The following is an 18,558-nucleotide window of genomic DNA, read 5'->3' as shown; positions in this document are numbered from 1 at the left end:
CGCCGGGCTAGCAATGCTAGTAATGAATGGATAGATGTTTCTGTTGTTCGAGTGTTCCAATGCCCGTAAGAGGATTATGACACATCGATGGACGGCAGCATAGGGCAGCCCCAGGCCGGGAAGGAAGATGAGGTCGTTCGTGAGAAATGCCGGGGTATATATGTTGTATGAAGTTCATCAAGTGTAAAGGCAAGAGGGTGAAAGAGGATGGGTGGTTGGGGCTATGCCATAGCTGCCGCAGGAACGCCGCAGAACTCGATAATCAGACGTTCTAGGTCGGAGAGTTTGTATGGTTTCGTCATGTACCCTTTGATCCCGACTTTGGAGGCCCGGTTCAATGCCTCGTCGCTGACATCTGCACTGACGGCAAGGACGGTAGGGGGTGGTGGTGCTCGAAGTGTGTCTGCGGTGGTGTCCAACTGCATCGGGTCGGGGGGTGGGATGTAGAGTCAAGATGGGTTGAGGTGTTTTCGGAAAGAGGTACTAGGCCTCGGCGATCGTCGACCATCTGGAGGATGCGAGCAGTGGCTTCATACCCGTCCATTTCGGGCATCCAAAGATCCATTAAGACGATGTCGACTGGCTTCATTTCTGTGATGGAGGGTGGTGTGCTGGATGCATCATGTTGTTGATCTGCAGGGACAGCATCTGACTCGCGGGGAGCAGCGCCGGACGCTGAGAAAATATCGTGCACGATTTGAACTGCTTCTTTGCCGTCTGCCGCTTCTAAGACGTCACGGTAGCCGAGCTTCCGCAGCATGCTGACCAGCACACGCCGGTTGATTCTGTTGTCCTCAGCAACGAGGAAACGGAGAGGATATTTCTCTCCAAGTTTCTTGTCGTACGCATCCCGTGAGATTGGGGACCGACCGCTTCCACTTCGAGGATGTGACGACGGTCGTGGGGGTGTCGAGCCTTGAGATGTGGAGTCCTCGCTGGTGCTAGGGGTTGGTTGTTGCAGTTGTTGATACTGAGGGAAGAAAGGAGAAATGGAGGCAGGGTCCAAAATGCAGCTGCTTGCGCTGCCCTGCTGGGAGAAGTCGTTGATAATGGGTGGACTGCTCGTCCTCTCACCTGGAGTGTCGGGATGACTGTTAGCCTCACGCTGGTTGACGGGCACGCGGATCTGAAAGTCCGAGCCATGGTCTGGACCCGAGGTTGACGAGCGCATGCAGATCAGGTCGCCTCCCATCTTCCGCGACAGACCCTTGGCCACAAGCAGGCCGAGTCCCAGCCCGTCCTTACTTCGTGTAGTCGAGGCATCCTCACGGGCAAAGGGCTTGAAAAGACTAGGCAAGAATGCTGCGGGAATCCCGGGGCCGGTATCTCGGACGAGAATCAAGACATCGTTTGTTCGGCGGTCGATCGTTGCGTAAACCGTGATGGTGCCATTGTTCGTGAATTTGATGGCATTCAGGAAAACACACGAGATTAGCTTCGCCAGGTCTCGATCATCGGCGAGCAATGTGTCGGGCAGCGCCGGATCAACAGACCAATCCACGATTTTAGTGAAAACCTCCCCATTTGAAGATCGTGATCGGATCTCGATTCTCTCGCCGAACTCAGTGGCGTTGCCCACAGTAGAGTCAGGTCGACCATCGACATGAAGGGACTCGTTGATCACCAAACGGAGAAGATCACGGAGTTTGGTGAAGCGCAGAGCCGAGCCCCTCATATTTACGTTGATTCCCTCCAACAAGAGATGAGGAGCGGACCGTCGAACCGCGAGGGACGGGCGAGGATCCACCATGTTGGCCATGACGGCTTCGATCTCGCGGGCTGGTGTAGCATGGACGATCTGATCGCTTTCGTGAACGGCATTTTTAACCTCTTCACTCCGCGGTGAAAGCTCTGGTCGTGAAGATGAGCGAATCCTCTGTTTGCGTGGTGGTTCGGAAGTGACATTCAATGGTTGACTTCGGCGTCGCTTGTATGGATTCACTGCAATATTGTTGCCTGCGATGAAGACGCTTGGCCGAGTCTCAGGAATATCTGCTGGCATGGCAGATTCTTCCAGAAACCCGCTTTCGTGCTCCCGTATAGGCGTTTTGGGGACTTGCATATTGAGATCGTAGGCATGGACGACGTTATCAGCCGCTTCCACTGCACGGCGTGCGCTGTCTATAAACACAATATTAATACATTGGGCCGGAGCTTGCTGGCAAAAATTCATAACGAACCTTGAACCATTTCAATACCCTCCTTCAGGGTCTGAAATATCCCGCCCGATTTCACCGGGGTCGGGCTCTCCATTGCCTCTCTAACGGTAGCGTGCATCACATCGAGCATGCCCACTACTCCCTGCATCGGGGTCCGGAGTTCATGAGACAAGCTTCGTGCATATGGTTTCAGCGGCTGGGCAGTGAACTCGGAGGCCTCGTGTAGAGGAACCCCTGGCGGATCCTGAACAGTCGATGGGATTGTGGTTGAAGGCTCCGAGTTCTCATGTTTCGACACAGCCTCTCCCGGTAGAAGTCGCTGGACGATCAGGTCCTCGAGCGAATGCAGGATCATCTGCAAAAAGGACCAAGACAGGTTACGGCTCCGAAGGCCGTCCTTTGTCCACATCAAACCCAGGTGCGCCAGGCACTTGCCAGCCGAGAAGAGCGGAATTGCCAAGTATGCTTCGGCAGCAAAGGGCAATTGGTCATCTCCAAAGGAAACCAGCGAGCTCAAATTTTCCGGAATCAAGCAGGGCCGCTCGTGGTCCATATGCAGCAACGGGTTCCCGCCCGCAAAATATCGATTGCGCTGCAACCCGACAGTGTCATAGCCGTCATTGTAGTAAAACACAGCACCAAACAACGAGGGCCGCCGCCCCCGCAATTCAGCCATGGGCTCGCCACCGTGCACTCGGCTCGCGACAAACCCATACTGGGCCTTGCTGATCGATGTGATGTCCTCCATGAGCCGTTTCCAGAACAGCTCCGTGTCCGACGTCCTCAGCCCCTGTTTCAGCGCCACCAGCTGCTCAATGGCGATGGTCTGAGCACCATCATTCCAGCGCCTCAACGCATCGAGAGGGGCATCGTCGACGTCGTCTTCGTGTACGGCACGGCCGTCACCGGGGATGCATTCGGTCTTGCAGAATGGAAACGACCTGGCGGGCCGTGGGTGCACTGGATTGGAGACATCTGGCTCGGGGGAGTCAGGCATGATCCATGTAGATAGGCGGCCACAGCAGCGATCTCTGAATTATCGAGGCAACCGACAAACCATGCTTCCCTGTGTGTATTGGTTGAGAGGGGAGAGGGGTAGGTGTGAGGAGGGCAGTGGGTGTAAGACAAGAGTTCACGACTTTCGAGGGATGAGAGAAACCAGGAGGGGCAGGGGATTTTCCCGATCGGGGCGGTCTAGACTCGACTGAAACAGGAGCTCGTGGGTCAGGCCAGGAACGGAGCCGAGAGTAGTAGTTAGTGGGTAGAGGAGGATCCTTTAGAAGTATAGAGAATATTGAGAAAATGTGTTTTTTACTCCTGTGTTGTTCAGGAGAAAACAGGAGAAAACGAGACACAAATGTGCGATCGAGGATGCGGAGGTGCAGCACGATCGGCGCATCTAGACCGACCGGGGGCAGGTACCGGTACCTCAACTGCCACCCATTTTGGCTGTGGGATAATGTATCGGGTACACCCAACACATCATCTGCACCAGACCTGCAGGTTATGGTGAGCCAAGGGGGGCACCATGTGTATCAGTCAGTTCATATTTCGGCTGATTGTCACACAACTTGCTGGCCATATTCATAACTTCGGGCCAGCACAGTGAGGGTGGAAATGAAAATATACTGGGTATTTACTATGTTAGCTACATTGGGCGAATAACTCAACCACAGCATAGCTAGAAAAAAAGAAGCAAATGGAAATGACGGTCTATAGCACAATACAGAATCTATGTGACTTGCCCATGTTTTGTGCTACACTACATGGTTGTGTGTGGACAGTGGAACCGAGGTATATTTCTCGAGCCTCACAAAATATATACTTGATGTATACTCGAGAAGACACTGAAGAATATCCACACTCTCCAAAAAGTCCAGCCAGAGAATATTAAAGTGGTTACACTGTCGACATACACTAGAATATGTATGAATATACTCCACAGAACAATATATCCCTGAAGCATGTGCCCGATGCCTCGGCACCAACTATAAACCTAATCCACGACTCCACTACTACCACCACTACGTAACGGAGTGGGTATATTAATGCACTTTGGCAGTGGACATTACTACCCGGCTGCCAGATACTATATCCCACCTAGACACTTAAAACACAAAACAGCCAGAAGAAATGACTCCAACACCCTTCAAAATCTCCATCCCCGATTCCCAGCTCCAGGCCCTTCACCAAAAACTCTCACAGGCCCACTTTCCCGACGAACTCGACAATGCCTCCTGGGACATGGGCGTACCGCTGTCTGAGGTCCAGCGCCTGGTGACAGTGTGGCGCGAGCAATTCGACTGGCGGGCCCAGGAGCAGAGACTCAATGCGCAGCTGAATCAGTTCCGAGTGCCTGTTCCCGTTGTCGGATTCGGGGAGCTGGATATTCATGTTGTGCATCATCGGAGTGGGAATCCGCATGCGGTGCCGTTGCTGTTTATTCATGGATGTATGTACAGTAACTAACTATATAATGCACCAAGATGGATACTGATGGATTGCCGGTTAGGGCCCGGTAGTTTCCTCGAAGCTACGAAGTTGCTCCCGCTGCTCACGAACGACGATGGCAATGGGCCGGTTTTTGATGTCGTGGTGCCTTCGTTGCCGAATTTCGGATTCTCGCAAGGTGTTAAGCAGGTGAGTATAGGATCCTCTCATCACACCTCTTTTCCTGTCCCTAACTGATAACACAATCAGAGAGGATTCGGCCTGGCCCAATACGCCGAAACCATGCACGGGGTAATGACAGCTTTAGGTTACGAAGAATACAGTAATTCTTCCCCCCTTTTTTCACCAGAGAACAGCTACTAACCACCAAAAACAGCCATCCAAGGCGGCGACTGGGGCAGCATGATCGCGCGAGCCATGGCGCAGCTCTACGCGCCACACATCCAAGCCATCCACCTAAACTTCGTGCCAGTGGCACCGCCCTATCCCTGGCGAAACCCACTACTCTTCATGCAGTCCCTGCTCACAATCCCCTTCTCCGCCAAGGACCGTGGGTTCCTCGCGCGGTCAATGCAATATACAACAAAGGGCAATGGATACATGCGCCAGCAGGAAACCCGGCCACAGACACTGGGGTACGGGCTGCACGATAGTCCCGTGGCGCTGTTGGCGTGGATCTATGATAAGATGCATTCCTGGTCGGATGCGTATCCCTGGACGGACGAGGAGATCTTGACTTGGGTGAGCGTGTACTATTTCTCGACGGCGGGACCGACGGCCTCGACGAGGATTTATTATGAGGCTTCGGCGCCGAAACTGGAGGTAGGTGTTAAGTCTGGTTCTGATGGCAAGAAGAAGCAAGATGAGCCCTCTGTCAGGAACTACATCTCTTTGGCGGATATCCTGGCCGCGTGTGCGCCCCGGCAGGTCCGGTTCGCCGTCACGCGGTTCAAGGAGGAGCTGATCCTCCTGCCGTGGGTGTGGTACCGACAGATTGGGAATGTCGTCCGGGAGACGGAGTACGACCGCGGCGGACATTTTGCTGCGTGGGAAGTGCCGCAGTTGCTGGCGGCGGATCTGAAGGCGTTTCTGGGCAAGCAGGGACCGGCCTACGGGGCTGTGACCGGGCGGGATGGTTACGCGGGTGAGGAGGAGTTTTGATACAAATCATTTGATGAGACCAGAGGCTTGTATTGTCGTTATAGGAAGGAGAAAATCAAACTCCAGTCCATCTTCTTCCCAGTCCGGTAGACAGTCTTCTCCCGTGTCACGGACATGCGAGGATGGTAGCTCCATCCATCATCATCACCACCACCAGCTTGAGCATTTCTCTCCCTAATCTTGTCTCCCCTTCAATAACCGCTTGGTCACCTTGTCCTTCTCTATAATATAGACCTGGGCACCCCAGCCGGAGAGGGCGTCACGGTCGACGGCGCTCAGCAGTGCTTGCGAGATGGTCTCGAAGAGGTCATCGGGCGACTGCACATCAATCAGCATGGTAACGACACATAAAAGGGAGAAAACGCACCAGGTCTGGCTCCCACAGACCCTCACAAGTACCGAACAACTGATCGCTCGCCGTCCCGCTGACGATGAAGTCCTTGGCAAAATCAATGCACCCGATACTGTCGAAGCCACAGATGAACGGCTTCCCCGTTGTGTGGTTGATTCCTGCCAGCACGGGGCTGACGAAAAAGGGACCAAAGCGCTTCTCGTACAGCGACGAGCTGACCAGGTTGGCCAGGGTCTGGGGGGAGATGTTGCGCTCCTCGCGCAGGCGGTACATGTTGACCTTGTAGCGGAAGAGATCCGAGACGGTGTGCACGTCGGTGGCCAGGCCGGTAAGGCTCAGGTAGGTCGAGGGAGCGTAGTTGAAGATCTTGGGGAAGTTGTTCGACACCGTCAGGGCTTGCATGCCCAGGCGCAGGTCGCAGGCGATAGCGACGCAGTCCTTGCCCACCATGGCGACGGAGGCACCGCCATCTAATTCAGAGGTTAGTTTGGTTGCTTTGATGATGAGACGTTGCGGGAGGAGAGGTCTGGCGTACTGATGTCGAAGGGGGAGCCCTGATGACGGGAGGTTGTGGTCAGCGCGTGTTCCCTGTGATCGGGGGGAATGGAGCATCCATACCATGATTGTGATTTATTTTGTAGATTCAATCCAGCTGTGGCGGGATATCTGCAGCTATTCCTGTCAAAAAGAGAGGCAAATGGGAGTTGGAGGGAGGCTGGTTGGGGGGAGAATGGAGGATGGAGAAGATGGCGGAAAGAGAGAGAGACAAGCTGGAGCTCGGATGGAGATGACGCCCGCACCGCTGCCTATTGTAATCCGCCGCACCTTCCACTTCCTCCCACCACCACCGCACGACATCATCGCGACATCGTTGATTTCCAAGTTTATACTACACATCATACGCTCTTTGTTCTATTCGTCACAAAAAAGGCTTGCTGTCCCACGATGAGCGCCCACGTCGTGGTGATCGACGCCACGGCCAGGCGGGCGACCATCAAGACCAGTCCGGCCAAACACCTGTCAGACATCCTGCAGGAGGCATGCTCCAAGCTGGGACATAACTCGAACCAGTATGGCCTCAAGTGAGTATCCTGCCCTTTGTCAATCTGTATATCACTGACCGGGATTCTTTGTTCTGGCAGACATAACCGTAAACAACTGGACCTATCACTCTCGTTTCGCCTCTCGGGCCTGAGCTCAGGTGCAAAGCTCGAGCTGGTTCAGCTCTCCAAATCTCCTTCGGTTGTCACTGTTGCCCTCCAACTCCCCGAGTCTGAGGCCCGCGGGGCTCCCAACAGCCGCATCCTCGACAAGTTCCCCAGCACAACCACCCTTTGGCTCATTCTGCGCAAGTTCGAAGCAGGAGTAGCAGGGAGTGGTCCAGTGCGGAACTTCACTGCTCGTGGGGTGCCAGCAACTACTGGTGGGACTGAAACGGGCTCGGGGCGTTTGTTCTATGAGATTCCTGTACTCCAAATCTTGGAACGCGAGCTATCCAGCTTTACCGATCTTCAGAAAACCCTGGCCCAGCTAGGCTTTAACAACGGCAATGTTCTTATGCGACTCAGCTTCCGGCGAACGGAGGAGCCCCTCGAAGAAGCGATGGTGAAGATTGGCGAGTACTTCAAGGGATTTGAGGATGCTGCGCCGGCCCCAACACAACAGCCTGAGCCTGCTACACCGGCCGAGGAACCTATCGAGACACCTGTGCAGCAGCCTCCTACTGCACAAGAAGACCCTTCTCATCTGCCCCCGACTGCAGAGGACGTGGTTGTCCCTCCATCCGAGCAATCTACCTCTACCTCTGCCACCGCAACCTCTACACGACCCATCACCGTCTTCTCTCCCCCCACCGACAGCACCCCCTCTTCAGCCCAAATACCCTACAACGAAAACGACTACATCCCCTCTATCGAACACGCCAAATCTCACCAGCGACTGCTGAGCCAATCATCCCGCCCGCAGCGCCTCCCAACCGACGCCGAGATCGCCGCCAAGGCCTCAGCCGAGGAGAAAAGACGGTCCAGCATCCGCGAGGTTGACGTGAAAGTGCGTTTCCCAGACCAGAGCCAGGTCGTTGCCAAGTTCGGACCCAGCGACACAGGCTCATCGCTGTACGACTTTGTACGAAGCTGTCTCGCAACCCCCTTCGCAAGCGAGAAGTTCCTGCTCAGCATTTTTCTCAACCCTGGTATATCCCGTGCCTCAGCAACGGCAATCTCCGACTCCGGCCAGGTCCTCCTCATCAAAGACCTGGGTCTTTCCGGTCGTGTGCTGGTCAACTTTTCCTGGGCTGATAGCGCGGCATCATTTGTTCATCAGCGCCGAGACGACCTCTTACGTCCTGAGCTGCGCAGCCAGGCCCGGGAGCTGAAAGTTGAGCAGCCGCCAGATGTGGTGGATGAGCCTTCGCCCTCTGATGCGCAGAGTTCGGCTCCGTCTAGTGCTCGCGATGACAGTAAGCCTGGTGGTGCGCGAAAGACCGGAGGCGTGCCCAAGTGGCTGAAGTTGCCGGGGAAGAAATGAGAGCTCCTCCCTCGATAGACAAAAGTCGCGCCATACCTTCTTCCCGGGGTGGGTGGCTTGTGGGAATCTTATTCCGTCAATATCAACGGACAAGATTCCTTCTACCAAACTCAACATTATGCTATGGAGGATGATTATGACTTGACCCGCTTCACTTTGTATTCTGGGGCGTGTAGTGCTACGTAGACCTGAACGTGTTGCTCGTTAGGATAAGACAAATACAGTTGTGAGATTAGATGTTGATGCCGATGTCCCGGTACCTGTCTTGTCGTTATGAGACACGGTTATTTGATGAGGTAGGCTACAGCAGTAAGAGGAGTGTACACTACAAAGACTACAAAAACGCAAACACGGAATATGAAATCAAGTAACGGATATGTTTTTTCATTATGAGTTCACCTTAGAAACAACAGAAGGGAATCCCATTTTTGCCATCCTCCTCATCAACCAACAGTCGCAACCATACACCCTCATCATTTCCGACCCCAAGCCAGCCATACACGGATATAGCACAGGTAGCGTCAAAAAGCATCCATCCAGACTTCAGCTTGGTGTAATTTTTTCTTTTGTTCCATTCGTACCCGCTGGCGTGGTGTGCGCCAGGAGTTTGAGTTTCAAGTCGTCACGAATGAAAGAAAAGCGCTCGAGACCGGTTCGGAAAGGAATCTAGTGGGCGCCACCCTGGACACGGCGGGCCTCGGCGATGACGCGCTGCATGTCCTCGACCTTCCGCTTACCGCGGGTGAAGGTGCCGAGCTGGAGTGGGTGTTAGCTTTTGGTTCAGATGGTTTTGTTTGTTGGTGGAGTTGGGTAGGTAGGTAGATAGGAAGGATAGATGCTGGACTGCGATGTAGTGCCAGACAAGAGAGGAGGAGAGTATCCGTTGACGAGGACATTGCCCTCTCTATCCGACATAAAACACCCAGCAAGAGTCCACATCACACGACCACACACAATCCACCCACCCAACCGCACCAAACGAGCAGAGACAGCAAGTGACATGATAAAACGTACCCTCTTCTTAGCGAGCTTACGGGCACGCTTGTCCTGGGCGTTGCGCAGGAGTTCAATGACGCGGCGCTCGTAGGGAGCAAGACCGACGACCTCGCGGGCGATGTCGCGAACGAAGGCACCACGGCGGGAAGACTGGCCCTTGGTGCGGCTGATCTTGTTCTTGGGGGTGTTGAGGGGGGTGGTTTTCTATTGAGGCAAAGGGAATACGTTAGCTGGGTGGGTTCCATTGAATCAGGAGTTGCTGGTCGTGGTTCCGGGTCTGGTTGTGGGCTCTCTTCTTGTTCGATCTGTTTTGTTGGTCAAGTCAGGTCGTTTGTCGAGGTCAAGTCGAATGATTGTGGTTTAGAATTTTGTCGTAGAAATTCTTGTCCAAGTCCCTGTCCAAGGATCCTTCATCTTCCAGTTCATTTTTCCCCTCGCACACAAAATACCATCTATTCCATCGTGATTCAACAATTCCACTGTGGAATATGCGTTCCCAAGATTCCCATGAACAACTCGACTCGACTTGAAAGCGAGTGACCGATCGACAAGAAGAGACCCGACCCGACTGGACGAGCAGGAAAAGAAAGAAGGGGTATCAACGTACCCGGCCGCTGTTAACGCCGACCACGATTCCGGAGCGTTCCTGCGCCATCTCGACGGTTGGTGACTGAGGGTGTCGTGGGTGGTTGTCGAAGAGGAAGAAAAAGTGGAAGGGCAACCGAGTGACTTACCCACATTTCTTGGCGTTTGGTTGTGCGTACGCGAGCACTCAGGGCTAGGGCTGGTCGCGTGACTGATTATGTGAGGTTAGATCACGTGATAATGGTCAACCCTAACGGGATCAAAGAGGTATTATCATGGCTTCATTGTATTGGGTCTACGGCATGTAGATACTCGGAATAGATACTATGTCTGGTAAGAATCACAGCTTCACCATCATCACCCCGTCCAGTGCATCCTCCCAGCTCTCCATCAATGCACCACAGAACAGCTCGAGAGCTGGCACATCCAGCGTCTTGTCCAGCAGAGCACGGAGATCCTTTCCGTATCCCTGAGACAAGTCACCCTCCATGACAAGCCCGACCAACACACTCAGAAGACCTGAGGCAGAAACGCGCAGTTTCAGCACTCGCGTGTTGGAGCGGACACTCTCAAACACTTCCGAGACAAGAGTGGATAACCGTTCGACTCGCTCCTTGGGGAGTTTGGCGGTCTTCACTGTCTTCCGAGAAGCCAAGGCCACCAGCTGCGACAAAGCCTTGACTGTCTCGAGAAGATGGAATACCACATGAAGGTATTCCCAGGTCGGCGCTGCGGGGGTACCTGATTGAACAGCAATGGTTGTGCGAGCCAGCATTGGCGACACCTTGGCCTCGCTGAGAGTCAAGTCCTTCTTCTTGGAAGTCAGCCACTCCTCCACCCGACCAAGTGCTCCGTCCGCTTGTTCTGCAGTTAGAGATTTGGATCCAGCCATGAACGCAGCCACCTTGAGTAGTTCCGAATGAATCTCGGCGTTCTCTTTTTCCGTACTCGTTTGTTCAGGCTCGGCATCAGAAAGGGACAAGTCCTTGAATGCGAGCAGCTCATCATCGGCAGGTAGAGGCTTCTGAATAGAGATGCCCTTGAGGAGGCTGAAAAGTCGGTCGGTGACTTGAGTAGATGTCAACCATTTCCCCTAAAGTCCGGTTCATTAGCACATTTGAACTCCAAGCCATGGGACGACACCAACTTACACCAGGCAGAGGGCCTAAGCGCATTCGCTCCTCGAAGGTGGGTTTGCCCGGGGCTTCACAATTCATGAAGGCATCAAACTTGCGCTGGTCGAGCACCGGTGAACTGTCCTTTGCTATATATCGGGTCAGAAATGCTCAGAAAAGAAACATAAGAGACTAACCAAGGTCATCGTAACGGGACATGGGGTCTCCTCCAACCAGTCGCTGCATGCGTCGCACATCCAAAACATACATTCGGCGACAGACACTGTCTCTCAGGCGTCTCTGAAGTTCAATAGTGTCTTCTGTATTCACATAGCTGCCGTATTCCAGGCCATTCGTTCGGTGTTTCGTCGTCGTGATGGCCGTGTTACGGTAGAAATTGAGAGCCTGGACAAATGCTGACTGGGGATCAAAGTCCTTGAACTCTGCTCCCTCCAGCGGCGGTGCAGAGTGAGGGTGAATGGTAGCAAGGCGAGTGAACAAGTTATGGGCAACAGTCTCAAACTGGACTTGCTTGACGGACAGCTTGCTGAACGTCCTCAAGGCGAGTGATCCCGCACCGAGGCTGAGATAAACTCGTACCAGCAGCAGGAGCGCCTGGTAGTTGTGAGGCGAGTTGTCAAGAAGGCGTTCCAGGATGCTAGCCGCGCGGATGAGTGCGGTGTTTGAGATCTGAGTTTGTGCCGAGGGTCCGCCATAAAGCAAACTCATAGCAGCGAGAATGCCCAGGTCGTCACGCGGCTGGCTTTCAACCGTGGCTGGCGCCGAGCCAGCCTCCGTCTTGGTTGTTTCTTCCGATTTTCCTGAACCGGAGAGCGTCTCATACAGCTCCAAGCAGCGGACAACAAACTCTTCGATCTGCTCCTTCGATACGCCACTCTCGTTCCCTGAGATGTTGAAGCAGTATTCAAGTTTGAGGGCATTGATCATGTAAACGTGATTCGTCTGGTGGAGTTGTCAGCTCGAATATCCATGGCGCAATAACGGCATCGGTGAATTACCTTCTCGTCGTTGTCCTTACTGTTCAGAACGTATTCCACCATCTTCGATGCCACCGTTTGGTTGGCAGAACTCAGAAACCCCCGAAGATCACCAAAGACGTAGAGTTTGTGTTTGTGGCCGTCAAAGTATGACTGACAAGCAGACAGCATGTCTTCTTGCTTCATATCGCCGACATCAATTCTCCCCTGAATTAGTTCCAAGCGAACAAGGTGGCCGTTGCGGGACTTCGGGTTGAGCTGAATAAAGCCTTCAACAAACTTCAGGGACTCGGCAGCAAGCCTAGAATAATTGTCAAATGTGATCCACAAAATCTTTCTGGGATTCGCGGGCTTACCCTGGGGTTTTGCTGTTACGCACTGCTTGGATCAACACTTCCCAGACTTGCCAATCATCGTGCTTCTGAAGATACCTCTCTGTGTCGACTGGCTCAGGAGCAGTAAGGAGATCTTTGATATAGGCAAATGCGTCTTCCCACAGTTTGGCCGCTGCCAAGTTGCTGATCTTGGAGACGACGAAGGTCCAGTCATTTTGCACAATGCGGGAGGATATGCCGACGTTTTTACTGTCCAGAAGTTTCAGAAGTTCAGAATGAAGACCCTGCGTTTCGAAAATTTTGACGAGCAAGAGCATCTCCTCCGCTGTTTTAATCGATTTTGGCATGCTCAATGTGTCCACCTATATCCATTCAGTCAGTGCCTTATCCCATGATCTCGTTTTGAGGGCTGGAAGGCGGAGCTTACCGGCTCGACAGGAGTATCGGCAGCAGCCTTGGAGATCATGCGATAGGCCAGCGTTCCGAAGAGCTTGCGGTCCGCATCCGAGCTCGCAGAATCATTTGCAACGAGGTGACAGAGGAAGATGGCCCAGAAATAATACTTCCGCTCCCTGGGAAAGTTCTTCTGAAGGCTCATGGCAGCCTTTCAAAAGAGGATTGTCAGCAGTTGACCCTTCTCTCCGGCACCATGTCTTCTTTTTCCCTCACCTTCTGCGCCGACTTCCAGTCGTCACCCTCATAGGAATAGGTAAACCACCTCGTTTGAATCTCCAGCCCTTGCGGTTGCGCCTTCGCCGCCTTCTCCCACAGATTGCTCCTTGTCTGTGCTTGACCGTCCATCTTCTGCAGCGTCCGATGGAGCATGTCCAGCGTATCCAGGTCGGTGGTGGGAGGTTCCGCATTGCACAGTTCGAGAGTCTCGGCGATACCACGCTTGTGGTGGGCTTCATCCGCATGACGGAAAAGAACATGTGCTTTCCATGCCTTTGTACAAGATCGTAGTCAGTTAGATTCAGTTCACGCGCGCCTAGATTGCAATTGGGGAGAACTCACCTTGAGGAATCGCGTATCCTCGCCCTTCTTCATGCGTTTCTCAATCAGCTGCAGCGCCTGCTTCAGATTCTGGCCGTCAATGGCATCCTGGATCTGGTTGTTGCGGCGGTAAAACACCGCATCATTGGCCGGCGCCATGGCGGATGTGCTTGACCAGAGCTTCGTTTGCTGATCACCCCACTAGACCTGGGATCAACCTGGGGATGAAACCGTCTACTGGGCTACACACAGCACACACAGAGAGGAAGTATTTGGTGGGGGATTGTCCTCGGAGCTCTTTTTATTTGGCGGGGATTCGGAGGGAAGCGGAAGGCGGTGGAGTGAGCGGTGATATCCTGCGGCAGTTTGTCGTTCTAGTGTGGGATGAAAGAGTGCAACATCATATTAATTTATCTGAAGCTGATGTTCCTATCACAGGCTGGATTCACAGATTCTAAGAAGGAGGGTAACATACGAAGGAAATCAGAGACGTAGTATACATGTTTCAGCACAGTGCCGCCGGGATATTTCGAACAAGCCAATGAAAACGACACACGCCACAGGAAACAAAATAGGGAAGCCTCATATCATGGCAGTATGTTCGAGTGACACAAACGGCATATCTTGCCTGACAGCCTCAGTTCGGTGCCCAACAGTCCGTATGCTTATCCGGGAATAAGCCACAAATTGGAAGTGTTGAATGAAAGGCATTGGCAGATCATTATTGTAGCTGATATTGACCGTCTTTGGGGCAATGTACATCGCTATCCATGGCGCACAGATGAATATTTCATCTCAACTTCTCGAGACGATTTGAGCCATGATATCACAAGGCCCTTTACTGGGTTCGGGGAGCAGTCTTCTTCTGCGTCAACTAGGATCATGCATGTCAGCAGCACGCCCAAAAATATCAAGGATGCACAAGTTCTGTGAGAGAAAGATGAAGTAATTGTGACTTACCCAATTTTTCTTACAATCACGATATGCCCTGGGAACAGCTCTGGTCAGCAAATGGATAGACAAACCCTACGCAGAGGCACGAAGGCCAGTAATGAGCCACAGCATGCAAGCCCAAAAGCACGAGATCAATCAGGATAGGTGACATACTGGAAGTAGTCATGGCACATTTCTCGATCGAAGCCATTGCGCTTCATACACTTGAGACTTCGATCGGCGAAGTCTTGACATGGGTCGAAATATTCGCTGGCCGTTTTGCTGGTCTATCATCAGCAACACTCAAAAAGAAGAAAAAAAGAAAGAGACAAGAAAGTAAGCATATTAGTCTTTCCATCGCTGTCTAAGCCGAGTAAACACAAGCAGCTCGATATAGCCTGTGCTCATCGCAGCCACAGAAAACGACAACAGGGTCAAGGCTAACGGCGCCAGCGGTCCCAAAGCAATAACAGAGCACGCGCAAACACAGAAAGAGATGAAAAAGAAAGATAACAAGTAAGCAGGAGTGGGAACCATCTTACTGGGCGAATTTCTTCTCCGCCTTCTCCCACGCCTTGCCGTGTTGGTTGTCCGGGGCAGATTCGGCCGCCATGGCTGCGACGTGCCCGGGAGGACGGGACGATGCGTTAGCCCGGGAAATCGGAATGGGCCAAGGATGATGATCAAACAAAAAGAAAACTGCCGAGCTGCTGGGGCTGGCTGGGAAGGGAAGGCACCCGGGGTGGAGATGGAAAAGAGCAGAAAGTCGAGGTTGGTCCGAGTTGAGGATCCGCGGGCTTGGCGCGGTGATCCACTAGTATAGATCGGAATTGGTTACTTCCAGTTACAGTCTGGACTTGCATCTACGGTGTCTATGAGGGTCGAGGGTTTGTTGGGGTGCTTCTATCATTTATTCTGTTCATTAATACTATTGTAGAGATACAATTAGTGCAATGCATCAGCGATGAACGCACTCTATGTTTAGCCAGGACGATTCGATAAAGAACAGTTTCATAGCATTTCATAGCGCGCAGCAAAGTCAGACTGTCGGGTATAGCTCCTTAAAAGAACGGGTTGATGGGCCGAACAGTCTCACCAAGCCAATCTGTCGAGAGAAGAATGAGAGAAAGATAAAGATGGTTGAACGTTGGTCAGGCGCGGGTGACACAGCATGTGGTGCCTGAGGCACTCAGCAAAACATCACCGGCACTGGTTCTGCGCCGGGCTTCGGCCTTTTGAATCTGCAACATCCGCCGCGAGTCCTGCCACCCGGTCTCTTTCTGTCTCTCTTGCTGCTTCCTGACCCGGATCCCCCGCTTCCCTCTTCCCCTCAACCTGCGCTCTCCGTCGCCACTCCTGAACTTTCCTCCTTCCGACCTTTCACCGCACCCGCGACGACCAACCCCCACTTGCTTAGCGCCTTCATTCCCACCGTCGCAGAACGTCTCGGTCGATGCTGAACGGGCCCCGTCAGTGACTGCAGGTCTCGATAGACTTTGAACGGTAATCATGGCGGGCAGTGGCTCTGAGCTTGAGGCTCCGGGGGTAAGACCACTTCCTTTGCGCGGCAAGGTACGCGAACTGACGCGTTTGATCCAGCTCGCCACCACTCTACAAGGGCATGTGGATGATATTCGCGCCCTGATACAGTGTGGGATTTGCATCCGGCCTCTCTACGAGCCGTTTACCCTCGCCTGCGGACACACTTTTTGCTATTCGGTGCGTATCTTGCCTTCCGGACGCAAAGTGAAGGCCCTCGCTGATATTCCCAGTGCCTCTCATCATGGTTTTCCGGTGGACGATCCAAGCGAACATGCCCGGACTGCCGGGCTCCCGTCAAAACACAGCCCGCGCCGGCATATCTTGTAAGTCTGCGCAGTACAAGATCGCTACTCCCAAATCTAACTGCTGTGTAGGTTCGAGCTATGGTGCAGATGTTTACAGGTCGGGCCGAGCTTTTGGACAAAGGAGAGACGACAGCAGAACACTCGAAAAACCAAAAAGATGAAGCCGACAAGCTGGACGAAGACAAGGCAAATACCAACCCCAGCAGCGGCGGCTTGTTTGGAGGGTTGTTTAAGCCAAAGGCCCCTGCCCTCAAACCAGTTGTCGATATTGAAGATGGAGTAATGCGCTGTCCACACTGCAATTGGGAATTAGAAGATGACGAGATCTGCGGCGGCTGCGGATGGTACTATCGACCCGACTCGGATCAAATGACCGACTACTCCGACGACTACAGCGATGAGGACTCGATAGATGATCTCGAAGGTCCAGACTCACTGGATGATGAGTTTGAGGACGAAGATGACTTCGGCGATCACTCGTTTTCACATCCTCCGTTCTTTACGCCAGGAGGGGGCCCCGTTCATTTTATTCGTGGCGACCCGGCTACGCTTCCTCATCACATTCAAAGTATGATCCATACGGGCCGTATTCCATTGGAATACTTCTATAGCGACTCTTTCGCTTCCGGCGGGGACGTCAACGATTGGACGAGTGAGCAGGGCGAGGAAGATGAGATGGGCTCCTTCATCGATGACGATGAGCATGAGACTACTAGTCAGGCTATCGACTACGACTCAGACCCATCCACGGTGGTGGGTGAGTCTCGTGCTTCAAATCAGAACCCTGGACCTCTGCAAGAGTACACAATTGACGCGGTTTTGACGGATGATTCGGAGGACGACGATTACGAGAGCGAAATCGACCTCGGATCTCAGGGACAGCCAGAAGGGTCATTTACACCGGTATCCAGCAGCAGTCTTGTCCATCCTATCTATTATGAAACGAGATCACCCGGTCAGTCGGAAGCCGGCACAACGGATGTTTCTCGTCTGGAGGAAGAACCCCTGGGTTCATCGGAGGATGATGATGATGATGATGAAAGCGACTCGGAGACTCCCAGCTCGCCTCCACCAAGGCGCATGCAGCGGTCCGGAGATACTGGAACCTCTGCCGGCAATGCGATTGCCATTGACGATTCCGACGACGAGGATGACCAGCCCGTCGGCCCTCTGAGAAGGGCGCAGCGGCGCCGGCCCAGGTACTCTCCATACTAAAAGGAAAAAGCCATCGTCAACTCTCAACACCCGGCCGGTGGTCGGCATAACACATAAAATTTTTTTTGCCCCCTGTGGTTCATCAGCATGGCGCTCCGGAATGGAATGGAATGGATAGAAAATGCTTTGGCGCCTCGCGATCTCGAAATGGGAAACCGACCTAACGCTTATTGTCATTGATCAATGTGGTGTTATTCTCGTTTACTTTGCCCTTGCCGTCTTGTTTTACCCTCCTTGACACTGAATCTCTGCGAATACCCTCTTCCTTTCCCTTTTTAACACGGACTCTTTTGTCATTGCTCTCTCATCTTTATTTCACGGGCATAGCGAGCGCGGTGGTGCGCTAGGGATTACGGTTCTTCTGAAGCTATGTATTCTAGAATCAGGGGCCTGGTTCTTTCGAGTCTCCCCTGTAATGACCATTTTCCAATTTCAAGACTTACTAGTGACTTGGCCCGATGAGAACCTTTATATGCATTGGGGGAGCCTTGATATGGTTGCTCGCTTCTCTCTAAATCCATACGATGATTGCTTATGGCTCTCTGGTAAGATTGTGCCTGCTCGATAATCTGGTTGGAATTCTATCATATTCATGCGCGAATCAAAACTACACAGTCCTCGCAGTATCCGCAGCCCACCAACCTCTGGACGAAGGTCCTCCAACGCTGCGTCGAAGTCGATGGTGCGGATTTAAGCAACATATCTGTGCCGGAATATGGGTAAGTTGATCAAATTGCCATGGAAAAGAATATAGGCTCATATTTAGTTAGTCCCTTCCCGTATCACCCTATCGGCATTGCCCAGACCCATGGGGATGTCGCGAACTGAAAAGCCCAGCGGTTGCAGATCTTGTTCAACAAGTTTGCAGCTTGTGTCACAGGCGCTTGAGCAA

The 18,558-nt window shown here is 52.9% G+C and overlaps 7 protein-coding genes across 7 annotated transcripts; 3 read left to right on the top strand and 4 right to left on the bottom strand.

Annotated features, from left to right (window-relative positions):
* Positions 1-221: 221 nt before the first annotated feature.
* Positions 222-3,156, bottom strand: N7474_008478 (response regulator; the record flags this gene model as incomplete). The annotated part of the gene is made up of 3 exons (XM_057199888.1): positions 222-419; positions 485-2,121; positions 2,181-3,156. The coding sequence occupies 3 exons, from the start codon at positions 3,154-3,156 to the stop codon at positions 222-224; spliced, it is 2,811 nt and encodes a 936-aa protein (XP_057050589.1).
* A 1,136-nt stretch (positions 3,157-4,292) lies between these two features.
* On the top strand, positions 4,293-5,771 carry N7474_008477 (epoxide hydrolase; the record flags this gene model as incomplete). Its single annotated transcript, XM_057199887.1, has 4 exons — positions 4,293-4,611; positions 4,672-4,799; positions 4,860-4,932; positions 4,987-5,771. The coding sequence occupies 4 exons, from the start codon at positions 4,293-4,295 to the stop codon at positions 5,769-5,771; spliced, it is 1,305 nt and encodes a 434-aa protein (XP_057050588.1).
* Positions 5,772-5,945: 174 nt separating this feature from the next.
* Positions 5,946-6,573, bottom strand: pup3 (proteasome core particle subunit beta 3; the record flags this gene model as incomplete). Its single annotated transcript, XM_057199886.1, has 2 exons — positions 5,946-6,089; positions 6,139-6,573. The coding sequence occupies 2 exons, from the start codon at positions 6,571-6,573 to the stop codon at positions 5,946-5,948; spliced, it is 579 nt and encodes a 192-aa protein (XP_057050587.1).
* A 495-nt stretch (positions 6,574-7,068) lies between these two features.
* N7474_008475 (putative UBX domain protein) lies at positions 7,069-8,649 on the top strand (the record flags this gene model as incomplete). Its single annotated transcript, XM_057199885.1, has 2 exons — positions 7,069-7,205; positions 7,266-8,649. 2 exons carry the CDS (start codon positions 7,069-7,071, stop codon positions 8,647-8,649), a joined length of 1,521 nt encoding a protein of 506 aa, XP_057050586.1.
* A 666-nt stretch (positions 8,650-9,315) lies between these two features.
* Positions 9,316-10,300, bottom strand: N7474_008474 (60S ribosomal protein eL36; the record flags this gene model as incomplete). Its single annotated transcript, XM_057199884.1, has 3 exons — positions 9,316-9,405; positions 9,664-9,849; positions 10,253-10,300. 3 exons carry the CDS (start codon positions 10,298-10,300, stop codon positions 9,316-9,318), a joined length of 324 nt encoding a protein of 107 aa, XP_057050585.1.
* Positions 10,301-10,570: 270 nt separating this feature from the next.
* On the bottom strand, positions 10,571-13,830 carry N7474_008473 (MDM20/NAA25 family protein; the record flags this gene model as incomplete). The annotated part of the gene is made up of 8 exons (XM_057199883.1): positions 10,571-11,323; positions 11,382-11,494; positions 11,543-12,308; positions 12,365-12,644; positions 12,700-13,040; positions 13,106-13,282; positions 13,348-13,623; positions 13,693-13,830. The coding sequence occupies 8 exons, from the start codon at positions 13,828-13,830 to the stop codon at positions 10,571-10,573; spliced, it is 2,844 nt and encodes a 947-aa protein (XP_057050584.1).
* Positions 13,831-16,113: 2,283 nt separating this feature from the next.
* On the top strand, positions 16,114-17,666 carry N7474_008472 (uncharacterized protein; the record flags this gene model as incomplete). Its single annotated transcript, XM_057199882.1, has 4 exons — positions 16,114-16,149; positions 16,204-16,323; positions 16,377-16,469; positions 16,521-17,666. The coding sequence occupies 4 exons, from the start codon at positions 16,114-16,116 to the stop codon at positions 17,664-17,666; spliced, it is 1,395 nt and encodes a 464-aa protein (XP_057050583.1).
* Positions 17,667-18,558: the final 892 nt, after the last annotated feature.

Source organism: Penicillium riverlandense (assembly GCF_028828495.1).
Source record: "Penicillium riverlandense strain IBT 135883 chromosome Unknown utg000007l_segment0_segment0, whole genome shotgun sequence".
Lineage (NCBI taxonomy): Eukaryota > Fungi > Ascomycota > Eurotiomycetes > Eurotiales > Aspergillaceae > Penicillium > Penicillium riverlandense.
Note: the sequence above shows the minus strand (reverse complement) of the source record. Positions and strands in the feature narration are given on the sequence as shown.